At 41.0% G+C, this 20,295-nt stretch overlaps 1 protein-coding gene across 1 annotated transcript in view; it reads left to right on the top strand.

Moving 5' to 3' along the window:
- The window catches only part of LOC121148037 (nebulette-like), a 97,514-nt gene that overhangs the window by 2,594 nt on the left and 74,625 nt on the right, over window positions 1-20,295 (top strand). Inside the window, 3 exon segments of the mRNA XM_040968016.1 lie at window positions 5,243-5,347; window positions 7,178-7,288; window positions 9,874-9,984. Of these exon segments, the coding sequence (XP_040823950.1) occupies window positions 5,243-5,347; window positions 7,178-7,288; window positions 9,874-9,984 (327 nt within the window).

Raw genomic sequence — 20,295 nt, 5'->3', positions numbered from 1 at the left:
CATTCTGGCCCAACCCTCGTTGTTCCAGGCAGTTGTGGGGAATGAACCAGGGATGGGAGATCTCTCTGTGTCTGTCAGAGATCTGTTTATCAACTCTCCCAAGCAAAAAATAAATCATATTGCTAAAAAAAAAAAACAGCCAGCTATACATGCTGAGGATGAAGCCACACAGCCAAGGCTTGGCTGCTCTAACTTCCTTTCTGTGTCCCACTTTGTGCCCTATTCTGTGTCACACCAGCCTGCACTGTAGAGTCTGTGGTCCAGAGGAAGAGCTTGTCCGATGCTGCCAGGCTAGTTACGAGAGGAAATGTTGTCCGAGCTTTGGTCTGCTAAGCCCGGAGTTGGGTCTGTAGTCAGTCCTGCTCTATCTCATTATTCAGATGAGGGGGGAGGCTTTTACGGGTTTCTCTTCACAGAGTAGCCTTTATCATCCTCATGTCCTTCCTCATTGTAATTATCCTCTTAAAGCTGAGTCCAGCCTTCCTGTGTCTTTATGAGGTTGTACTATCCAGGGCTGTGCCCAGCAGTCCCATGTGGATGGCCCATGATTAGGAGGAGAACAGCACAATAGTTTAACATTTAATACCTCCTTTAAAGTATTTTTAGGATTTTCTCTGAAAAGCAATGTGATAGACAGGAAAAGACCAGGATCTCCCATCCTCTGGTTCACTCCTCAAACATTCCCATTGTGTGGGACTAGACCAAGATTGATGCCAGCAGCTGGAAACTCAATCCAGGTATCCCAAGGGGTGGCAGGGACCTAATTACTTGGGTCGTCACTGCTGTCTCCTAGACTCTGCATTAGCAGGAAGCTGGAGCTGGGACTCAAACTCAGGCATTGATGTGGGCTGCGGGCATCTTAATCACTAGGTTCAACACAGGCCTCATGCATGCAACACCCTTTGGGGTCGTTTCTCAGACTTGAGTGCTGCAGGAAGCCATGCTCAGTTCCTGTTGTATAGCAGAGCCATCTTTAGCCTTCATTTCTCACTTGTAGCTGATAGTTTGGTTTTGTTTGGTGATATTCCTCTTCTCTGAGAAGAGAACATCTTGAAGTATCATTTGTAGGGCAGTTTTGGAAGAGGCAAACTCTTTTAACTTTTCTTTACTGTGGAAGAATTTTATTTCATTTTCAAAGACAAAAGAAAGCTTTGCTGGATATGTTATCCTAGGCTAACAATTTTTTTTCTTTTAGGATCTGGAATGTGTTACTCCATTCTCTTCTTGCCTGGAGAGTTTCCTGTGAGAGATCTCCTGTGATTTTAATTGGCATTCCTGTATATGTCAATTGATTTTTTCACGTGCACATTTCAGGATCTTTTCCTTGTGTTCAGTTGAAGAGAGCTTGATGATCATGTGTCTTGGTGAAGATCGCTTTTGGCTTTTGATCAAGCCTGTTGGGAGTTCTGTGCCCCTCCTGGATGTTGTTTCCCAATTCTTTCTCTACATTAGGGAAGTTTTCTTTTATTATTTCATTAAATATATTTGTAAAACCAGTTTCTCTTTCCGCACCTTCTGGGACTCCCATAACTCTTATATTTGGCCTCTTCTTGTACTAGTAAGTTTGAAGTGTTTTCACCTCACAAGTGGTGGATCCAATCTGTAGTCTTCTCCCTCTTGCCTGGCCCTTTAGAGAGTTTCTGAGATTTTTCTTTTGCCATTTATGATTTCAGTCTCGCAGGGAGCCTAGGGTCATCAGCAGATCAGTGGACTTGGCTGTGCCCTCCCCTTTCTAGGATGTGAACGGAGATGGGTTGGAGATGAGCCCCAGCGGCCTGCACTGTTCAGAATTCTCAGTAGAGAGGGTTATTGATTTGTCCAGGTCAAGTGGCTTCGCCTTAGGGATCAATACAAAGCTTCTTCCTCCTGCCCTCTCTACCTCCCTTCCTTTCTTCTTTTTTATTCAGTTAAGTTTTGGCCCTGCCCAGTTTCTACTTTGCGTTCGCTCTGTTCACAGTATGGTGTTTCCCTCTGTGCAGCCCCTTTCCAATTTTGAAAGACCCGGGCCTCTGAAGCAGTCTCTTTTGTTTTCCTGGCAACTCCCCAGATATACTCTCTCTGTCGGTCAGTTCTGTTTGCCAAAAAGCTGGGCAATTTCTCAAGTAAATTAAACCTTTCTATTCCAAGAGGAATCCAGAGTCAGGGACCTACTATCTTCCTTACAAGTAACTAAAAATACTGGGCACAATGGGTGTTAGCAGGTTTCTTGTAAGCTAGTACTTTAGAGCCTTCTTTAGAGGAAGTGTGGCTACATCTGCGTGCAGTGTTTTGGGTTCATGGGCTTTAAGGGTGTCGGGTTGTATGGCAGCAGGAATGATGCTTTCCAGGCAAATGAACATTGGTTGCTGTGGACAAATCTTTCCAATGCTAAAAATATCACATTCTGTGGATACCTCTAGAGAAAGCTCAAACTGTGTTAGGAAACCTGGCAGGGAGACCTCAGCCGTGATCTGCTGAGCTAAGAAAGAGTAAGGGAGTCCCAGTTCTTTCCATCAGGGTTTCTTGGATTTTATGTTTCATTTGTGAAAACTTTGGGGACAGTTTCAATTAAGGATGCTTGATACTTTCCAATTCTTCCTCAAATATCCTCAGAGGTTTCTGTCGCTAATTTCAAGCTCATCAAAGAAAGCTTGATCAGGAAGAGGAAAGAACATTGAATTCATTTAACTCTGGCATTAGCAGAGATGTTGTAGGATTAGTGGGTAAGGTCAGAGGAGAAAAATGAAAGTTTGGGAAGGGGTATCTGATTATCAGAAAGTCATCAACTTTTTTTTAATCATTTTGAGAATGTGCTGGAATGTCTGTTGTTTATGATTGCAGATAAATGAAAGTAATAGAAAACCCTAAGACTGTGGCTTATCAGTAGGTGTTTGGATGTTCCTGTCTCTTTCTCTTTCTCTTTCTCTCTCTCTCTCTCTCTCTCTCTCTCTCTCTTTCACACACACACACACACACACACACACACACACACACACACACAGCGTGGAGGTAGGTGATCCAGACTTGGTACAAACTGGAAAAGATTCACCATTGTCTCCTGGTTGGAGGTAGGCACCTGGGCATCGCAGGCTTATCAGTTCCTGAAGACTAACATGGCTACGACTGGTTTAGAACAATTTGCCTCCAAGGGCTGGGGCAGAGGTCTGGCTATTTGTGTGGGTGCTTTGAGGATCTATTAGTAGGTGAGAAGGGAAATGGCCAGACAAACTTTCTCATATATGAGGTCAACTAAGAGTGTAAGTCATTGACATGGTTGTGACAGGAAATAGCTATCCATTCATTTTATCTTCTTTAATTCATTTTCTTGGTGAGTAGAATTCACTTTGATGCATTACTTCTTATTCCAGCACAGGAAAACTCATCGGTAACATTTCTTACTTGAAAACTTAAGATCATTTGCCTATAGTCATTTATATTATAAAACAAGAATGTATAATTTCTGACAAACTTTGCAACAGGAATGGTTGTCTATTTCTGTGTCTACCCCTAAGATACTGTTTGACATATCTTTTAAATAAAGATCGAAGAGAGAAGTGGAGTCCCCAAGACGACAGTGTTTGCCTGCATAGCAAAGGAAGTGAGCATTTCCCCTTATCCAACACTCCTGTCTGAAACATTCCACTTTATCAGCCCTGTGGCCGTCAGCACACACCACTGCATTCCATTGTGGTGAGGGATGTGAATGTGATGGGGAAAAGATGGTGGCAAGCGATAAAAATAATGAGTCAAACTTAAGCCTAATGATAGGTTATTTTCTCTCACACTTAATTATATAACAGACTTTTTTCCCCCTCCTTATGATCAAAATAGCCTACTATTTATCATACTGCCATTAACGGTTTAATTACTAGTGGCTGAGGACGGTGATTTGCGGGAACCTAAAATTATGGCTAATCTCTGAGAAGAAAAAAAGTAATTTAGTGCTCAGATAAGATAAATATGTTCTCATGTTGATTTCATGAATAAAGCAATGTTTAATGTGGTAGGCATCTAATATCTAGGAGTCACAGCAGTGAAATATGGTATTTGGAAAGAACTTTACTTAACATGTTTGTGTCTGCTTGTACTGCAGGTCAAATAATGCCCCTAAAGTCAGTTTTGCATATGGCAAAATGTCCTTGTAACATTAGTGTGTAACACCAGTATTAATCTCGTCCTTTAAGAACCAGGGGCTACATACAACTTGCTTTTGGGTTCTAATTAGGAAGACCATATAATTTATCATATGAGTTGGGACACTCTTTCCAGCCGAGTGTTTACAGTCTTGGGCAGATAAACATGGCTTTAAATTTAGCAAACTGCTTGCTTCCTCTTAAAGGGTCCTGGGTTGGTCTCCCCAGTTTTGAACTCCTGCAGCCTTTAGTGAGATAGTAGGATTGCAGATCTGTTCCTTCTATGAATCCAGATTTCTCTGAAGCCCACTTGCCTTTTTAGCATCTTCCTGCAGAGCAATAACTCCAAGTTCTCCCCAAGAAGGAGGGTGTGAGTCCTTTTATTTGTGAGTCTGGGAGAAGAAATGGGCTCAGCAAAACGTCTCTGGGTTTCTTCTGGCTCATCTGCCTACCCACAGCATGGGGGAATTGTAGAGTGGTTTCCAACGTGTAGCATCAGCTTTCAGGGCAGGTTTGTCTCACTAGCAGGGGGATAAGGGATGCTGGAGAGGACTGTGGATGCTCATAAATTGGGCAGGTTTGACTTGGGATTTAATTAATGACAGAAGCCCTATTATGGCCAATTGAAGCCCATTCCTCTAATCTAGCATACATAGGTAACAACATTGGTAGTAATCTTCATTTAATTTCTACCTCTACTTAATTGGTTACATCTGTCCTGATGACTTTGTTTTCTACCTCAAGGTAGGCAGCTATGCTTCCACTTGGCATAAGCATAACTGTTATGGCCAAGAGCTTACATGTAGCAATAAGTTAAGGCACTGTAGGAGTGAGGTGATGCATGTTAGAAAATCACGGGCAGGCTGGGCAGCAAGGCCCATTGTCTGCAGCCCAGCATCCTGGAAGTTGATCCTTCACCACTTCAATACCCTTGCTCATCTGTAGGGAAGTCTTCATCACTAAGGCTCTTTCATTGAGAAGTCTGGGCAGGGAATCTCTGTATGGGACTGGAGGAGCGTTCCACATGTAAGTGTTCATTGCAGAAAATGAGCTTTATCAAGTAGCTTGTTCTATTCAAAAAGATCCATTATAACTATAATTTTCTAATGTTACATGCTTCTCCTTTCCAGATCCATTATAAAGAAGAGCATAAGAAGTCAAAGGACAAGTGTACATTTGTGCCTGACACACCTTTGCTAAATCATGTAAAACAAATCAGTGCTTTTATTTCTGAGGTAAGCTTCCCCAAACCTGCCAAGTGGCTTGCAGGTTTTTTTTTTCTATTTATTGAGGAAAGTCTGTGCATTACATTAGTATCTAATTCTGATAACATAAGATTGTATATAAAGGATTTGTTTATTTGAAAGGCAGATTGTTAAGCAGGTGACACTACATACACACACACACACACACACACACACACACACACACACACACACAGAATCTTCTGTCCACTGGTTCATTCCCCAGATGTCCACAATAGCCAGAGCTGAGCCCACCCCAGCCAGGGGCCAGGAACTCCATCCAAGACTGCTATATGGGTGGCCAGAACCAAGTAAATGGGCCATGGTCTGCTACCTCCCAGACACATTATCAGGAAGCTAGATTGGAATTTCAGAATAACTGAGACTCTAACCAAGCTCTCTGATATGGGATAGCGTGTCCCCAAGTTTCAGTTTAGTGTGCTGTGTCATAACATGGGCCCAAATGGTGTATTTTGTTTTGTACTGTATGTCTGTATTTTGACTCCCAGCCTGTATCATTTTTTATAGAATTGCTCTTAAGTAGGTATATCTTATAGACTTTTTATAGAATTGCTCTTAAAAAGGGATATTTTAAAATCAATAAACAGAAAATACTGCGGAAATTTTTCACTTTTGAAGTTCCATTATTTTATTTCCTAATTGGTGTACTAGAGATAAAGAATTAAATATGAAAGTAAAACTTACTAGCTGATTCCCTAAGGTGTTATATCTTTAACAACATTAATTCTTTTTGAGTGGAATAAAATTGAGTCTGATGGAGGCGGACCCCTGTGATGAAACCACAGTGTGAGGAATACCCTGATTCATCTTGCAGCTCAAGTCAGATGGATTTTCTTAGAGGGCAGTCGGGGTTGCGGTTTGCGTTGTGTTACACAGCACAATGTTAGCAGTGATTTCTGAGTAGAGACACCATTGTTATCTGTGAATGGATCATACAGAATAAAGTTGAATGAGTAAAATAGTGTTTAAATGAGTGACCTCTAGTGTTCCTCGTGCTGTATTGGAGGAAAGTCAATGTAATGTTTTTCCCTGTTATTTCTGCTAAGTTGGGGGTGAGGGGAACTTAAGGGAAGTTAGTGCATTTTCTATTATTAAGTGCCAAAGTAAACCAATCGGTCTTTGAGATGGATGTTGTAGACCCATTTATATGGTGTGGAAGAACTCAACTCTAGGTTAGTCGGCTCTTTTTTTGCGTGGGAATTCTTGCCGTTCTTGTTGATTGATTGCTTTCCCTGGAGGACTGCAAAGGAGAAAAAAACTAGAAGTGGGCAATCTGCTGTGTTTCCCTGACCCTAACTTTCCCAGGAGGAAATGGTGAGGGAGTGTTTGCTTTCCGATAATGATCGTGCTGGTGCTGGGTTTGAGATGGTGCAGATGGGGGGCGGGGCGGGGTGGGAAGGTGTACCCTTCTGCCCGTGGGGGCAGCAAGACATTGAGAGGACCTGAATAAGAAGACTTGCCCTTTGTGTTGAGGTTCTGGACACTGAATTTTCATGATTTGTTGTTTTCGAGAATTATGTAAATAGTTCATTGTCAGACTGCTTATATATAAAAATAAATGAAGCTGCCAATACACTCACAATTGATTGATCATTGTGGTATTGAGAGTCTCATTTCAAGTTTCTTCTGTGACAGACAGGGCCTACTTCTGTATGTTTAGCAGGTCGAGTATGCAAAATTAAAACGGCCTGCAGATTTGTAAACCTATTCTCTTTCTGAAGAAAGTTCTTGTTCGTTTCATATTCACCTCTTTTAAAAGAAGCAATGTTTATTTCTCCCTCCACTTCTTTCTTCCTCTAGGCAAAATATAAAGGCACCACTAAGGCGGACCTTTCAAACTCTCTTTATAAACAGATGCCAGCCACAATCGACAGCGTCTTTGCGAGAGAAGTCACACAGCTGCAGAGTGAGGTAGGTGCGCTGTCCTTGGTCACTAGGTAATTATATAGGTCAAATGTGTCACCTCATCTAAGGTCTTTAGCATTTTACCCAAAGTTGTTTATCTTGGACATTAACTACTGGCTGAGAATTGGCAGCAGCTGGCTCACGTGCTGTTCAAAGTTGCTAGTGAAATCGCAGCAAATGAAGAGCATGTGCACATTTCTGATCGGCAAAGGCAGCTGTTTTCTGAGTCCCATTTATGGCTATTTATTTATGGGGGTGTATTTTCATTGTGTGTGGACAGGGAGCATAGATGAAATGCTCATAGCAAATACTAAACTCCCGAGCAGAGGACACTTCAATAGCTTGCAGCAAGTCACATAAGCAGATGCTAATGAGTCGTGTTTCCACAGGCCTGTGCTCCTTCGAGCTGTTAGACAGGTGTTATATGGTCTCCGTTGCTGTGCATTGGGTTTTATCATTTTGCACTTGAGAAGGCTTTTTCTTACTGGAAACTGAGTTACTGGAACTCAAAGACAGCTTTGAAACTGGTTTGCGGATGATTGTACAGTGATGTTGGGAGTCCTTGTCCGGGCTGCCTCAGGCCAAGGTTTGCTGAGACTTTTGAACACTGGGTGCTCAGGCATTGCAAGGACAAGCTCTGTGAGAATCTTCATTTTGGTTTGTGGATTCACAGATTCAGTGGTGCTGATCAAAGCCTACTAAAGCGCATTTACCTGCAGAGTATGTAGGAGATATACTGCAAGTTAATCATATGTGCACACCTTATACCAGGGCACTTCAAAAAGTTCATGAAGGTAGAATTGAAAAATATGTTTATTTTAAGGTGAAGATTTTTCACATCAATATGTATGAGAAGTCTGCAAAAAGTTCATGTGAAACGTGATAAACTACACACGGAATTCAAAGCCTTCTTAAACCAAAATTAAATTACCTTTTGATTCTATTTTCCACAGACTCTTGGAAATACTCTCATATATGCTGATATGAGATATAAAAGTGATCCAAGATCTAACATGTAAGGCAATGATATATTGCTTTTGTAAGCATCTTTATATATGAATATATATTCTAAATGCCCTCCAATTTCAGGTGTCTGGTACCACTGCAGTCTTAGTTCTGTACCAGTATTCACCTAGGGAAATGCTTCACAATAAGGCAGATTTTAAGAAATCAAATTTATCAGAAAATTTATTAACTTGACATAATTTTCCATTAGCTATTTTAAGGTAGAAAATTAATATGATAAATTAAAGTTCAGCTGCCTCCAATTTGATGTAATCTTAATTCTAAAGTGGTGCTTAGTAGAAGCTATAAATGAAATGACTATTTTAATGCTGTAAGTTGAAAATTACATAGCCTTTTAAAGAAAGAGTGCTTTGAAAAATTGCATTTGATGACTTGCTAGCTCTATGATAACCTATAAAAGGATCTGCTGCATTGATTATTTTTATAAACTCACAGGTGAGATGGTTGCTTTAAAACATTAATAAATCAGATGTCCATCAAAAATGAGATAGGCCTGTGCTGGTTGTTGTCTCATGGAATCTTTCCTGTGGCATTAAACACTTGTCATCTACTACATTCCTCTTTTATTTCCTCAAAACTATGTTAAAAATGTGATAAAAATGAGGATGAACTTTCCCAACTTGAATGGCAGTCCTTAAAGATGTTCCTGTTTAACACAAATACTTACTGAAAGTACAAAGATATGTTCATCAGAATTTGATATGCTGATGGAGTATACTGTTGGGCAGATTGTAACAAGATGAATTATACAATGAATAAGGTGAAGTGATGTAGCTGAGGATGGGTAATCAACCAAGAAGCAAGATTGTGTTCTCACAGTGTATGACCATTGCATGCATTGTAGCATGTGGCATGTGGGAGCTGAGAGCCTGAATAGACTCAAACAGTTCTAGTCAGGATTGAGTAGGCTATTGTGGGCGCCTGAAGGAAGGACTGGATGGTAAGATAGATTTGGGTTGAAGAGAGAATCTTCACTGTTCAGGATTCACCACCTCAGTCTGAATAGGTCCCTGTGGAGGGACAGACCCCGTGAGCTGCCTCCCTGATTCTAACCTCTGTGTTGTGACCTCAGGGCTGTTTCCATATGGCCGTACAGGTGCAGCTGTGAGGTGGCCAAAGAGCTTTCAAAATACAGAGTCGTGTGCAAAACTGGCTGGGGAGTGTGAGGGAATTTAAGCATTGATAGTTGCGCTGGATAACTTTACTTGGACAATAGCATTTAATGCTTTTTATGGTTGAAAACTATAGTTATCACTTTAATGGAATGTATTATTTAAGTTAAACCCAATTCTGTTTATGAAAACCTAGAAGGAGTTTAACTCCATGAAAATGTTTCATAAACTCACTTATTGGTCCAGTCAGTGAACGGTTGTTGTATTTCTATGTGCAATTCACAGCAATAGGCAGAGGATATTTGAAGAACAAACACACATATTAGATACTGACATGGCCCTCAAAGAGGTCATGCTGATAAAAAATTCTTTCTTCGGTTTAACCACTGCAATTTAATGGATAAGAATTTAAAACACCTCTGAAAGAATCAACCATTCTTTTTATTGTTGAAGGTTGCCTACAAGCAGAAACATGATGCTACCAAGGGAATTTCAGATTATGCCCACATGAAGGAGCCACCTGAGATCAGACATGCCATGGAGGTCAACAAGCGCCAGAGTAATGTAAGGAATCCCAATTCTGATGATCTTCTCGGAAACTGTAGTTAACTCACATCAGGGCATGTGGTTGCTGTGTTGAAATTTAATTATGATGACATTTGTAATCAGAGAGGACCATGACATTTCTTGCCAGAGGTACATCTGAATTGTTTGTTCCCTTCAAATTGGCATGCATTTTAGGAAACAAGAAAAAAATTAATTTTTGAAAGGTAGAGTAACAGAGAGATGAATTAGAGGCACGGATAGAAAAGTTGGGGGAGAAGAGAGGAAAAGAAGAGAGAAGAGGAAAGAAGAGAGATCTCCCATCCACTGGGCTACCCTCCAAGTGGCTACAATGACCCAGGGCTGTGCCAGGCTGATGCCAGGAGCATCCTGGACTTCCACATGAATGGCAGCAGCCCAAGTAATTGGACCATGTTCTGCTGCTTTTCAAAGTGTGTTAGCAGGGAGCTGGATGGAAAGTGAAGCAGCCAGGCTGGAACCTGAACTCCATTTTAGGATGCTAGTGTTGCAAGTTGTGGCTTAATATGCTGAGCCACAGCATCTTCCCCAAGACATGGGACATTTTGTTTTATAGAAGACAAGGGTGGATTCTTTGGATCTATTTAATTAGTAGCATTTTCAGAGCTTTCTTAATTTTATATGGAAGCTGATTTACACACTAGATTCGAAAAATGCCTTGGAAGAAACAGCATTTAGAAATTGGTCATCTATGGAAGAGTCTTTCAGAAACACGAGGCAGATTATATTCCACTTCTGCGCTTTTAAAGCATTTGTGGGAAGCAAATTGTCATACATAAGCCCCTGTGGGGAGGATAAAATCAGGAAATGCCTACTGGCTGGCTTAGCATGAGCTAAGAGAGGGAAGTTAGCCTTGAGAATATGAGTTTCTTCTTAGGTTGTATGTTTCCAAATTCATGGAGATTTTTATGCCTTTGCTCAGTTATCACCACTACCTTAGTGGACCAGAAGAACCTTCCCATCCTGACCCTATATGGGAAGATTTTGTGTTCTCAGCAAGTAATCTACTTCTGACTGAGCTCAAATTAAAAGTTCTAGCCTCGTGGAGTTAAAAAACTCAACTCCCATTTTTTTTTTAAGAAAAATTCAGACATCTTTGCTACCTCTCACTCTGTGCAGCCATTAGTTCTCATCCTGAGTGACACTGCTCGCTGCCTCTGGACTCCAAGCCCAGATGTGCCATGTATCTTGGATGGGGGTGGCCACAGTTATCTGGTACTAAATTGCAGTGGGTCAGTGTTTAGATTAAAAATGGACTAAAGCTTTTCATCTTATACCAAATACATGGACTTATCCCAGTGCCAAAGCACTGTTCTTAAATGGTTTGGGATTGATGAGAGACAAGAAACTGTGCATCAGTAATCCTTAGTGGGCTGTTTTAGGGGAAGGCTTGGTGAGCATTGTTTGCTCACAGAATGAGTGTAATAAGCACAGTAAGTACCACTACTAAGTGCAGCCATGACGAAGGAACTGTGCCAAGACTTTAGTCATTTCCATTTCTCACAGAAACCCTGTCCTCACTCCCATTTTGTAGATGAGGAAAATAGAATCAAGGAGTCAGACTCCCGAGTCTGCTCTTGTTATCGCTGCCTTGCTGCCTCCCTCTCAAAGGTCACTGGTGATTTGTGGAGATTTTAAATGGACTGTTTAAAATGGGGAGCAAAAGAGGTTATCATCAGAATTCAGATGCACCACAGGAAAGAACAACCATGGCACCCGGAGTTTCCTCTGTTTTGATGCTGAACAGACTTTGAATCCCTACAAAAGCTTGTGGGTTAGAAGGTGGGCTGAGGCAGGAGCTGGGGCTGGGTGGATCCCCGGAGGCCCTTTCCAACTCTATAATTCAATGAAATTCAAATACAGAAGTTCCTTATCATAGGACTAGGCTTATTATTTTAAGTCTGCCTTTTCTTTTAAAAGGTCTTTGATTGAAGGATTGAGGGAATAGAGTACAAAGCCCTTTTCTCCTCCATTCAATACTGTGTACTTAAGGGAGAAAGATGTGTTTACTTTTACTCCTCTGCCAACTAGGCTCAACCTTTACATGCAAAGTTTGTACATATAATAGGATTTAGAAAGTGTTTAAGACTATTTACTCAGATTTCAAGTGAGAATGATATTTGTATTCTACCTGTGAAGTAGTTGATATTCCCCTGGAGTCAGGCCACTTAGAATAATACATTTGTTGTCCTTACAATATGAAATTTAAACACAGGTCTGTAAAGCCGCAAGGAGAGTTAGGACTTGGAACAGTGGATGCAGCTACACGCTTCTCATAGCAGACAAAACCACATCTTTCCGCAAACCCCAGCCTACTGACACTTATCTTGGAGAACTTCTGAACTGAGCCTGCTTTCCAGCTGTGGGATGCCACTTGCACTGTGGCTGTATGGGCTCATTAGTGTAGAATAAGGCTGCGTCTTCATAGTGAATCTGATTTAGGTAGAAACAAGGAGAGTCTGATGTCTCTGATGACCTTTTTCACGTTTCCATCGTAACCAACTTACCTTTCTAGGGTCTGTGGGAGAACCATGACATTGAGACAGTTGTGGTTCAGACCTTTTAACGTCTGCCTCCTTTCTGGTCAAATCTTTTAATTAGAATGATCATCAATGGGCCAAAGGAAATGTTTTTCTTGCATCAGCTTCCTCTCCTTTACACATGTAATAGTGGGAATAAGTAGAAGGTGATGGAAAGAGCATTCCTTGTGATTTGGACACCTAGATTCTCACCTCTGGCTAGCTGAGAGCTTCGATCTAAACCTTTTATGTTTTAAGGGGTGTACCTGTGCCGCTATGCTGGAGACTGTTCTCTTATGTCGTCCCCAAATTTAGTGATCTCAAAACAAGATGACATTAATTTCTGACAGTGTCCTCGATAAGAGCATGTATATCATGGATTTGGGGTCAAATCGTGGTTAAAATGCTTGCTTAGAACACACGTTTGTGGTTGTTGGGTGCGACACTATTACATGTGAGTCTCAAAGTTTGAGTGTTAGATTTGTCAGCTTCCTAGAGATGACATCGCACTTGTAATACCCTTCTTTATGTGTTGCCATACATGTGAAATCCTTGAGCTTCCTATGTGTTTAAATATGTTAAATTGGGAATTTGGTTAATTCACAGTTTGTGAGTCAGTGTATTATATAGCATTTTATTACTGCAAGAAATATTTGATTTTCAGCACAGTACAAAGGTTCCTTAAACTGCATAGGTCTTCTTTTTCCCCCTAGTTTTATTTTTTTAAAGCATATTTTAAATGTTGTTTTCTCATTTAGTAGAAACTGTTTAACTGATATAGAAAAAAATGCTTGTTTTGTCTCAGTGATGTTGGACAAATTACTTCATATTGCTGAGGCTCAGTTTTCTTGCCTACAAAAGGGAGAGGATGATACCTACTCCGTGGAGGTCTCACAAGCATGAGATAATATAACAGATGTAAACTGCTCCACAGTTGAAACACTCCATGAAATATTAGGCCTGCTTGGGACACCTCCAGATTTTAAAGGCTGATTTGAGAGTTTAGGAAAACAGCTAAAAGAGATTTGATTTATAAAAGAGCCAAATCAATATAATGTTTATAGTAGAAAGTATTTAGGTCCAAAGGGCATATTCGAAAGGTTGCCGAACCTATCTCAAAAACTGATTAAAATCAACCAGTCAAAATTCCTCTGCATTTTCATGGATGAACTCTTGCCAAATTTTCTCATGTAATTAGAGAAGTTGGAGATATTCTATCGTGCAACTTTCCCCTAAAGATGGGCTTATAATCATACATTGTTAGGTCTCGTCAATCTTGATCAGCGATGTGGTGTTCAGTAGTGCTGAAGTGAGTAGAACAGGTTTTAAAGCACCAGCTCAGGTTTTGTGAAGTCACGTGGACTCTACAGATATGGGATGCGATTGGAAGGATAACTCCTCCACAGCAAAACACTGGTAATCAATTCCATGTGTATCAGAAACAAGTTTTCAGCCTTGGAACAGGAGACTTAAACGTTCTTTTCAAGCATGTTCTATGCACTTGCTTAAAATTAATAAAAACTTATCAGGAGACAGAATTTCTATTCCATTAGAAAGCTAAAAAAAAAAAAATAGTAAAATGATACTGGAAAAACAATTACGATTTCCTGTGGTTCCCCAATGTGAGTTACAATATTGGCACTTCAGGATTTACTGGTTAAAAAATTACTCGTAAAAAAAATGGTTATTTTGTTCATCTCTTTTGCAAAATCATTAGTAATACCTGTTCTTCACAAGATGGCAGTGGTGATAAAATTAAACCACGAATAGTGAAAGTTTATCAACTCCAAATTGTAAGTAATAATAACAATAATAGTGCACTGTTCTAGATATAATTCCATTATTTTACTCTATCTCTTGGGAGATTAGAAACTTTTCTGCCTTCTTAATAGCATTAGGCCTATGTCAATTGGTACAAAGGGACTTCAGAAAACTGTGGAAAATGGAATTAAACATGCGTTTTATCTGGTACAGAAATTCTTTGAACTCCATATTCAAGTTTCTCATTATATGCATTTTTGAAGACCCATCATCTTCTATTAATGAAAAAATATTAAAGTAAATATAAATAAAGATAGAATGTCCAGGTGTGAGCATTGTGGCATGATGGATTCAGGTGTTACTTGGCATGCCTGTGGCCCATAGCCAAGTGTCTGGGTTTGGAGTTCTGCCTTTGTTTGTAACACAGCTTCCTGCTCATATGTATCCGGGAAGGCAGCAGATCCTGTGTGAGAGTGTAGCTTCCAGTGCTCGCTACCCTGTTTCCAGTTCAGCTTCTGATTTACGTGACTGGGAAAAAGCAGATGATGCCTTAAGTTTGAGTCCCTGCCACCCAAATGGGACACCTGGGTGGAGTTCTTGGCTTTAGGTTTCAGCATGGCCTAGCCCCCTGGCAATGGCAAATATTTGGAGAGTGAATCAGCAGATAGAAGATTCTCCCTTACCCTTGTTCTCTGTCTCTCTCCCTTGCTCTGCCTTTCAGATAAATTTTAAAAAGCAATTAATAAAAAAGAGAGATTTCTAACCCATGTACTTATTTGATGATAGCCAAAAGGCCTTTCTAGTGTGAGTATTTATGATGATGGCAAAAGATTTTCTGGAGAGTGATTGAACCAGGACTTCAATTTAAGACTCTCCAGAGGTTAAAGTACTCACTCTGTTCCATAAACTGAAAGGTTAAACAGCCTGTCTAGTTCTTCTCACCGAGAGTCGTGTTAACCTTTGCCAGAGTAGCAAAGGGGATAGTTCAGGGCCAGCTGACTTTGTTTCCTTTAAGGTCTGCCATCCTCCATGCTCAGAGCCCCACAGGAATGTGTGGCTTCCTGTGAGGTGGTCATTCCTCAGCTCCCAATCTGCTCCTCTCCTGGTGTTTGACGCTCACTTGAAGGACAGTTGTGGAGTTCATTAACTCACCTACCACGGAGCCTCGAGACGCTGCTGTGCAAATAGAAAAAGCTTGCTGGGAAGTCACCATGTATCCTCAGCGGTGCCCGTGTCTGGCTGTACCTGGTGGATAATAAAGACATCGATTTTGTTTTCACTTTTAGAGTCTAACACAAGCTCCTTTTATTGGCCATGTCTGATCCAGAGCTTTGTAAGAAAGGGGACTCTGGAGAATGCAGTGGTAGCCTGGGCACAGAGAGTGCTGATGGAGCCTGGTTGAGAGCCAAGTGCTAAACAACAGGAGCTTCTCGTAGGTGCTCCTGGGCTCTTGCACATGGAGCCTGCAGTGGTGCACTGTGCATGCAGTTGAGAAACATATCAGGAACATGGCTTTTGGCAAATACAAGCCGAGCGATTATGGGGACCGGACAAGCTGAGTATAAGACACAGCAGCAGGAGGTGAGAATTCAAGCAGAGGGTGGACAGAAACATGGTGAGGAAGACATTTGAAGACAGATCTGGATGGGATTCAAATATTTATTGGAGGCCATAGAGGAGAAATGTTGTGGTGGAGTCTGTCTCAGGACCTCTCTAGGATCAGTCATGCCAGTCCATCTCAGGTTAGCTCAGGTGAAAAAACACAGTTTATTGATTTATCTAATTGGAAGTTTCAAACTCTGAGTGTAATTGGATCCTGAGGTGGGTTCCCAGTGCCCTCCTCTGTTCCACAGCTAAGTTCTACTTGGCCTCTGTGCGAGCTCACCTTGAGACAGGCTGTGTAAGCCGAGGATGACACTTGGTGTTTGCAAAATGAAGCATCCTCACCGTAGCAGCTCCCAGAGGAGGAGAGGAGAGTGGCGCTTCCAGCCTGCCACTGATCCTCTGCTAGGGTTGTGTGTCTGCCATTCTCGTGCTGATGAATAGCAAGTGTGTGTGGTACCCAACTGACAGCCTCAGTCACCCGGCCACTCTTTCCATGCCAAGGGAGGCTGTGTTTGAGAGCCTGACCAGGTCACATGAAGTGAGGGGGAGGAGCATCCTCTGAATTTAAAATGCCAGGCTGACACAGGGCAACACGGGCCTCCTACCAAGGGATAATTTAGGAAAATGACCCAGAGCTATAGAAAAGGTCAAAGAAATCAATTCTGTGAATGGAAAGACAAAAGGAAGACATCAAGCATTTAAAGTAATAAATCTGGGCATTCCTGTGAAAGAAACCAGAATTGCTATTTGCAGATAAGATTAATTATCTTTATCTGTTGTTGAAAGGACAGAGCCGATCATCTTGGTACGTGATAAATGTATAAAGCTCCTGATCATATTGTGCAGGGCCTCTAGGAGATAACAGAGTTTCTATATTCCTCCATAGGTTTCGTGAATGGAAGAATATAGCATCTTCTCTTAGGAAACACATAAAATACTGTTGAGATAGCATTTTGCCCCTAAAGCATTTTATAGTGTGGATGAAATGTCCGTTCAAACTTGAGTTGTTTTTTTGCATGGTTTACTACAACAGTTCTTCTACTCACTAGCAAGAACAAGTTGTTAAACATGAAGAAAACATGTATAATAGAAGAGTAATAAGAGAACTGACTTAATGGGTATCAAGGGAGATTTGAAAAAAAAAAAATCCGTACAGTAATACAATTAAGAAATGTGGTGGTGAGACACCAAACAGGTTATCCTTAATGTACCAGATGAGTAGTCTAAAAGGGAGACCATTCCAACAATTATTTTTTCTCATCCTTCCCTCCTTTTCATCTTCCTTTTTTCTTGTTGTCCTTCTCCTGGTTCCTTCTTTCTTCTTCATTCCTCCTCTGATCAACTACTGATCAATTAAGCTTGTTTTCATCCTGATGTTTTCCAGGACTTCTTTTCTTTCTCCTTACTCAGAATAATTTTATGTAACACATATTGTCATGGGAGGATTGAAAGTGGAGACCAAGCACTGTTCCATTATGGTTAGCATTGAAAGTTTGAATTTATATAAGGGTACTGCAGAAAGTTTATGGACATTATCTGTTTTGTTGCTGTTGTAAGATTTATTTTTTATTTAAAAGTCAGGAAGTCAATTAGAGATCGGTCTTCTGCTGGTTCACTCCCCAAAGGGCTGCAGCAAAACTTGGAGCAAGGAACTCTGGGTCTTCCGTGTGAGTGGCAAGTGGCTCAATTACTTGGGCCAAGAGCTGAATCGGAGAAAGGACATCCAGAATTTGAACTGGCTCTCATATGGGATGCTAGGAATTACAGACAGTAGCTGTGCCATAGTGCCATCCCCTATTTCCTGTTCATAATTTCCTAAATGATGCCAGATAGCAATGATTTACAAACCATTTTCATCGTGTTAGGTATTATTAGTACTCTAGAGATGACAGTATCTATAGGAAGATGTATGTAGATTCTATACATGCCCTACACTAGTTTCCCCTTGGGATTTGGGCATTGGGGGATTTGGGAGTGTGTAGGGGTCCTAAAACCAGTTGCTTCTGGAGACTAAGGGAAGAGGACGTACAGACCGTGTAGACCTTGATTCCATTTTGTGTCCCTTCTTGGGTTCTGGCAGCTGGCAGAAGGACCACACAACACCTGTCAGAGTGGTTCATGTGTAGAAGAGAGGTCAGCCCCTAAGGAGACCACATCCCATAGGTGCTCAGGGCTTGGCTGATGGGGGAACTGGGAGATCCCCAACATTTGTTCCTGGCCGGAACAGCTAGAGTCCCCAAGATGTGCCCTGTGAGGAGTCTGCCGCACTCTTCTCCTGTGTGGCTCCGCGGTGTCCTCTTGTTTGAATTTGCAGCTCATGTCAATCTTAATATTTGTTTTGAGTCACATATGCCGGCCTCTAATTTGCAATTTACATGGATGATGGGGCCCTATTCAAAGCCCCTCCTGCTGCCTTTGTGCCTTCATGTCTCTTCACACAGCCATTAGGCTGAGCAGCATATAATTAGGTAACCCGTGTAAAGCTGCGGGCCCTGAAAGGTTGCGGTTCTTTTCAAAAAGTAAGGGTTTCCATTTTTACCCTCATTCTTTTCTGAACAAAAAGACATTTCCACCCTGTGGTTTTTTATATGAATGTAGCAACTTAGAAGCAGTTCATCTTGTAGGTGGGTGATAATGTTGGTTTGTTTTCACGTGAGAGCCAGCTTTTGTTTACATAGCTTGGGTTAACTCAGCGTTGGCTCGGACTGAGTTGCCATCATTTGTGGCTGAGTATGCTGCTTGTTGAAGCCAATGAAATTGGCTGATTTAAAAGTCCCTAATCATTGAAAATGCACCCAGCAAAACAACTCCGTTCCCAGTTTATTTTTACATTTCTTTTCCTTTTTTTTTCTTTATGAAAAAAAAAAAAACTGAAAATTCTTATAGAGGTAAAACCCTTGGAACTGTAAATACTGATGAGAGCAGATCTGCTGAAATGAAGTGAATTGTGTTTAAGCTATGTTCACTTGTCACACACGTGGAGTATAAAGGTCATTTTAAAATAATGGTGGTGGTGGGACAGATGTGAGCTCAGACAAGAGTAAATAGATGCATATACATTGCCTTATTGCATTAATATATATTGTCATATTGAAATGATCTAAGGCATGGATTGCCTGTTGAAGTACTAATGCACTATCATATCTTAGATCTAATAATTAATTTTCAGAGAAGTAAGGAAGAGGGATTTTTTTGAAATTCTGCAGAGCTGAAAGGCTTAGTTCACGGCAATCAGCTAGGGAAGTCGTTGACATCAGATTCTGGGGTCACTTTTACCACATTCTGTAATAGGTGAATGTGGAGGGACCTCAGGAATCTTCAATTTTAGTAAGGACCCAGAGATGGTGCCATTGTAGAAAGTTTGCTGATGGCATCAGAAATACTTGCTTGGTATAAAAATGTAATTAATGTCAGTAGCTTGAGTTTGAGGCTCTGCCCCCTTCCACATGCAGCTACTACTCATGTACATCCTAGGAATCGGCAGGTAATAGCCCAAGTGCAGAGCTTCTTGCCTCTCATGCTGGGCAGCCTGGGTTCTGCGTTCATATGTCCCTGACTGCTCTAGGTATTTGGAGGGTAAACCAAACTATGGAAGCTCTCTGCTGCTCTCTTTCTGCCTCTCAAATAAAATGGAAATAAATCAGTTATTAAAAAAAAATAAGAAGTGAGCAGATTGATGAGATAGTAACTATTGGGCATTGTATCAACTAAGTTTTGGTGTTTCCTCCCTTTTGTCAGTTGAGTAACTGTAAATGATCAGTGTGATGTACATTTAGCAGAATTTATATTTTGTTCTTTTAATGTCTAATTTTTGTCCTTTATTTTGATTATGTCTCACATGCATTCATAAAAGAGAATATTCCCTCAAGTAACTGTTATGACTCTGGGAGGTTCTTGTCATCACAGTGGTATTTGTTAGATTATAAAACCACAAGTAACTGCTCATGAACATTTGGAGAGTTCTGTCAGAAAAGGGAAAGAACAGTGTAGTTGAGAGCGAAAAGAGGAAGCTCCCAGAATTGCACTGTTCCTTCATACTCAGGGAAAAGATTTCCAGTATTTGAGTGCAGGAGCTTATTCTGCGTCTGCTGCGGGATGAGACTGTATGATGGGCTGGCTGAACTCTTTGATGAGAATAATTGTGAATAATAAACACACACTTAGGTGCGAAGATGTCCTAATAAGTTGACCTACAAAATCCATTGAGATTGGTTTTTTGTGTCCTTTTCTTGGTTTTTTACTTCTTAGATGGTATTTATTCAGTTCAAATATGTAATGTTAATGTGATGCATGTGTAGTATAAGAAATTAACGTATACATAAGTGTGTACATGTTGTGTGCTGTGTGGCTATTTGGCCTGGTGGTTCAGATGCCAGTTGATAGGCCTGCGTCACGTAGCAGGATAGCT

The sequence above is a fragment of the Ochotona curzoniae genome, unplaced genomic scaffold, assembly GCF_017591425.1.
Source record: "Ochotona curzoniae isolate NIBS_2020 unplaced genomic scaffold, NIBS_Ocur_1.0 scaffold_4683, whole genome shotgun sequence".
Classification (NCBI taxonomy): Eukaryota; Metazoa; Chordata; class Mammalia; order Lagomorpha; family Ochotonidae; genus Ochotona; species Ochotona curzoniae.
Note: the sequence above shows the minus strand (reverse complement) of the source record. Positions and strands in the feature narration are given on the sequence as shown.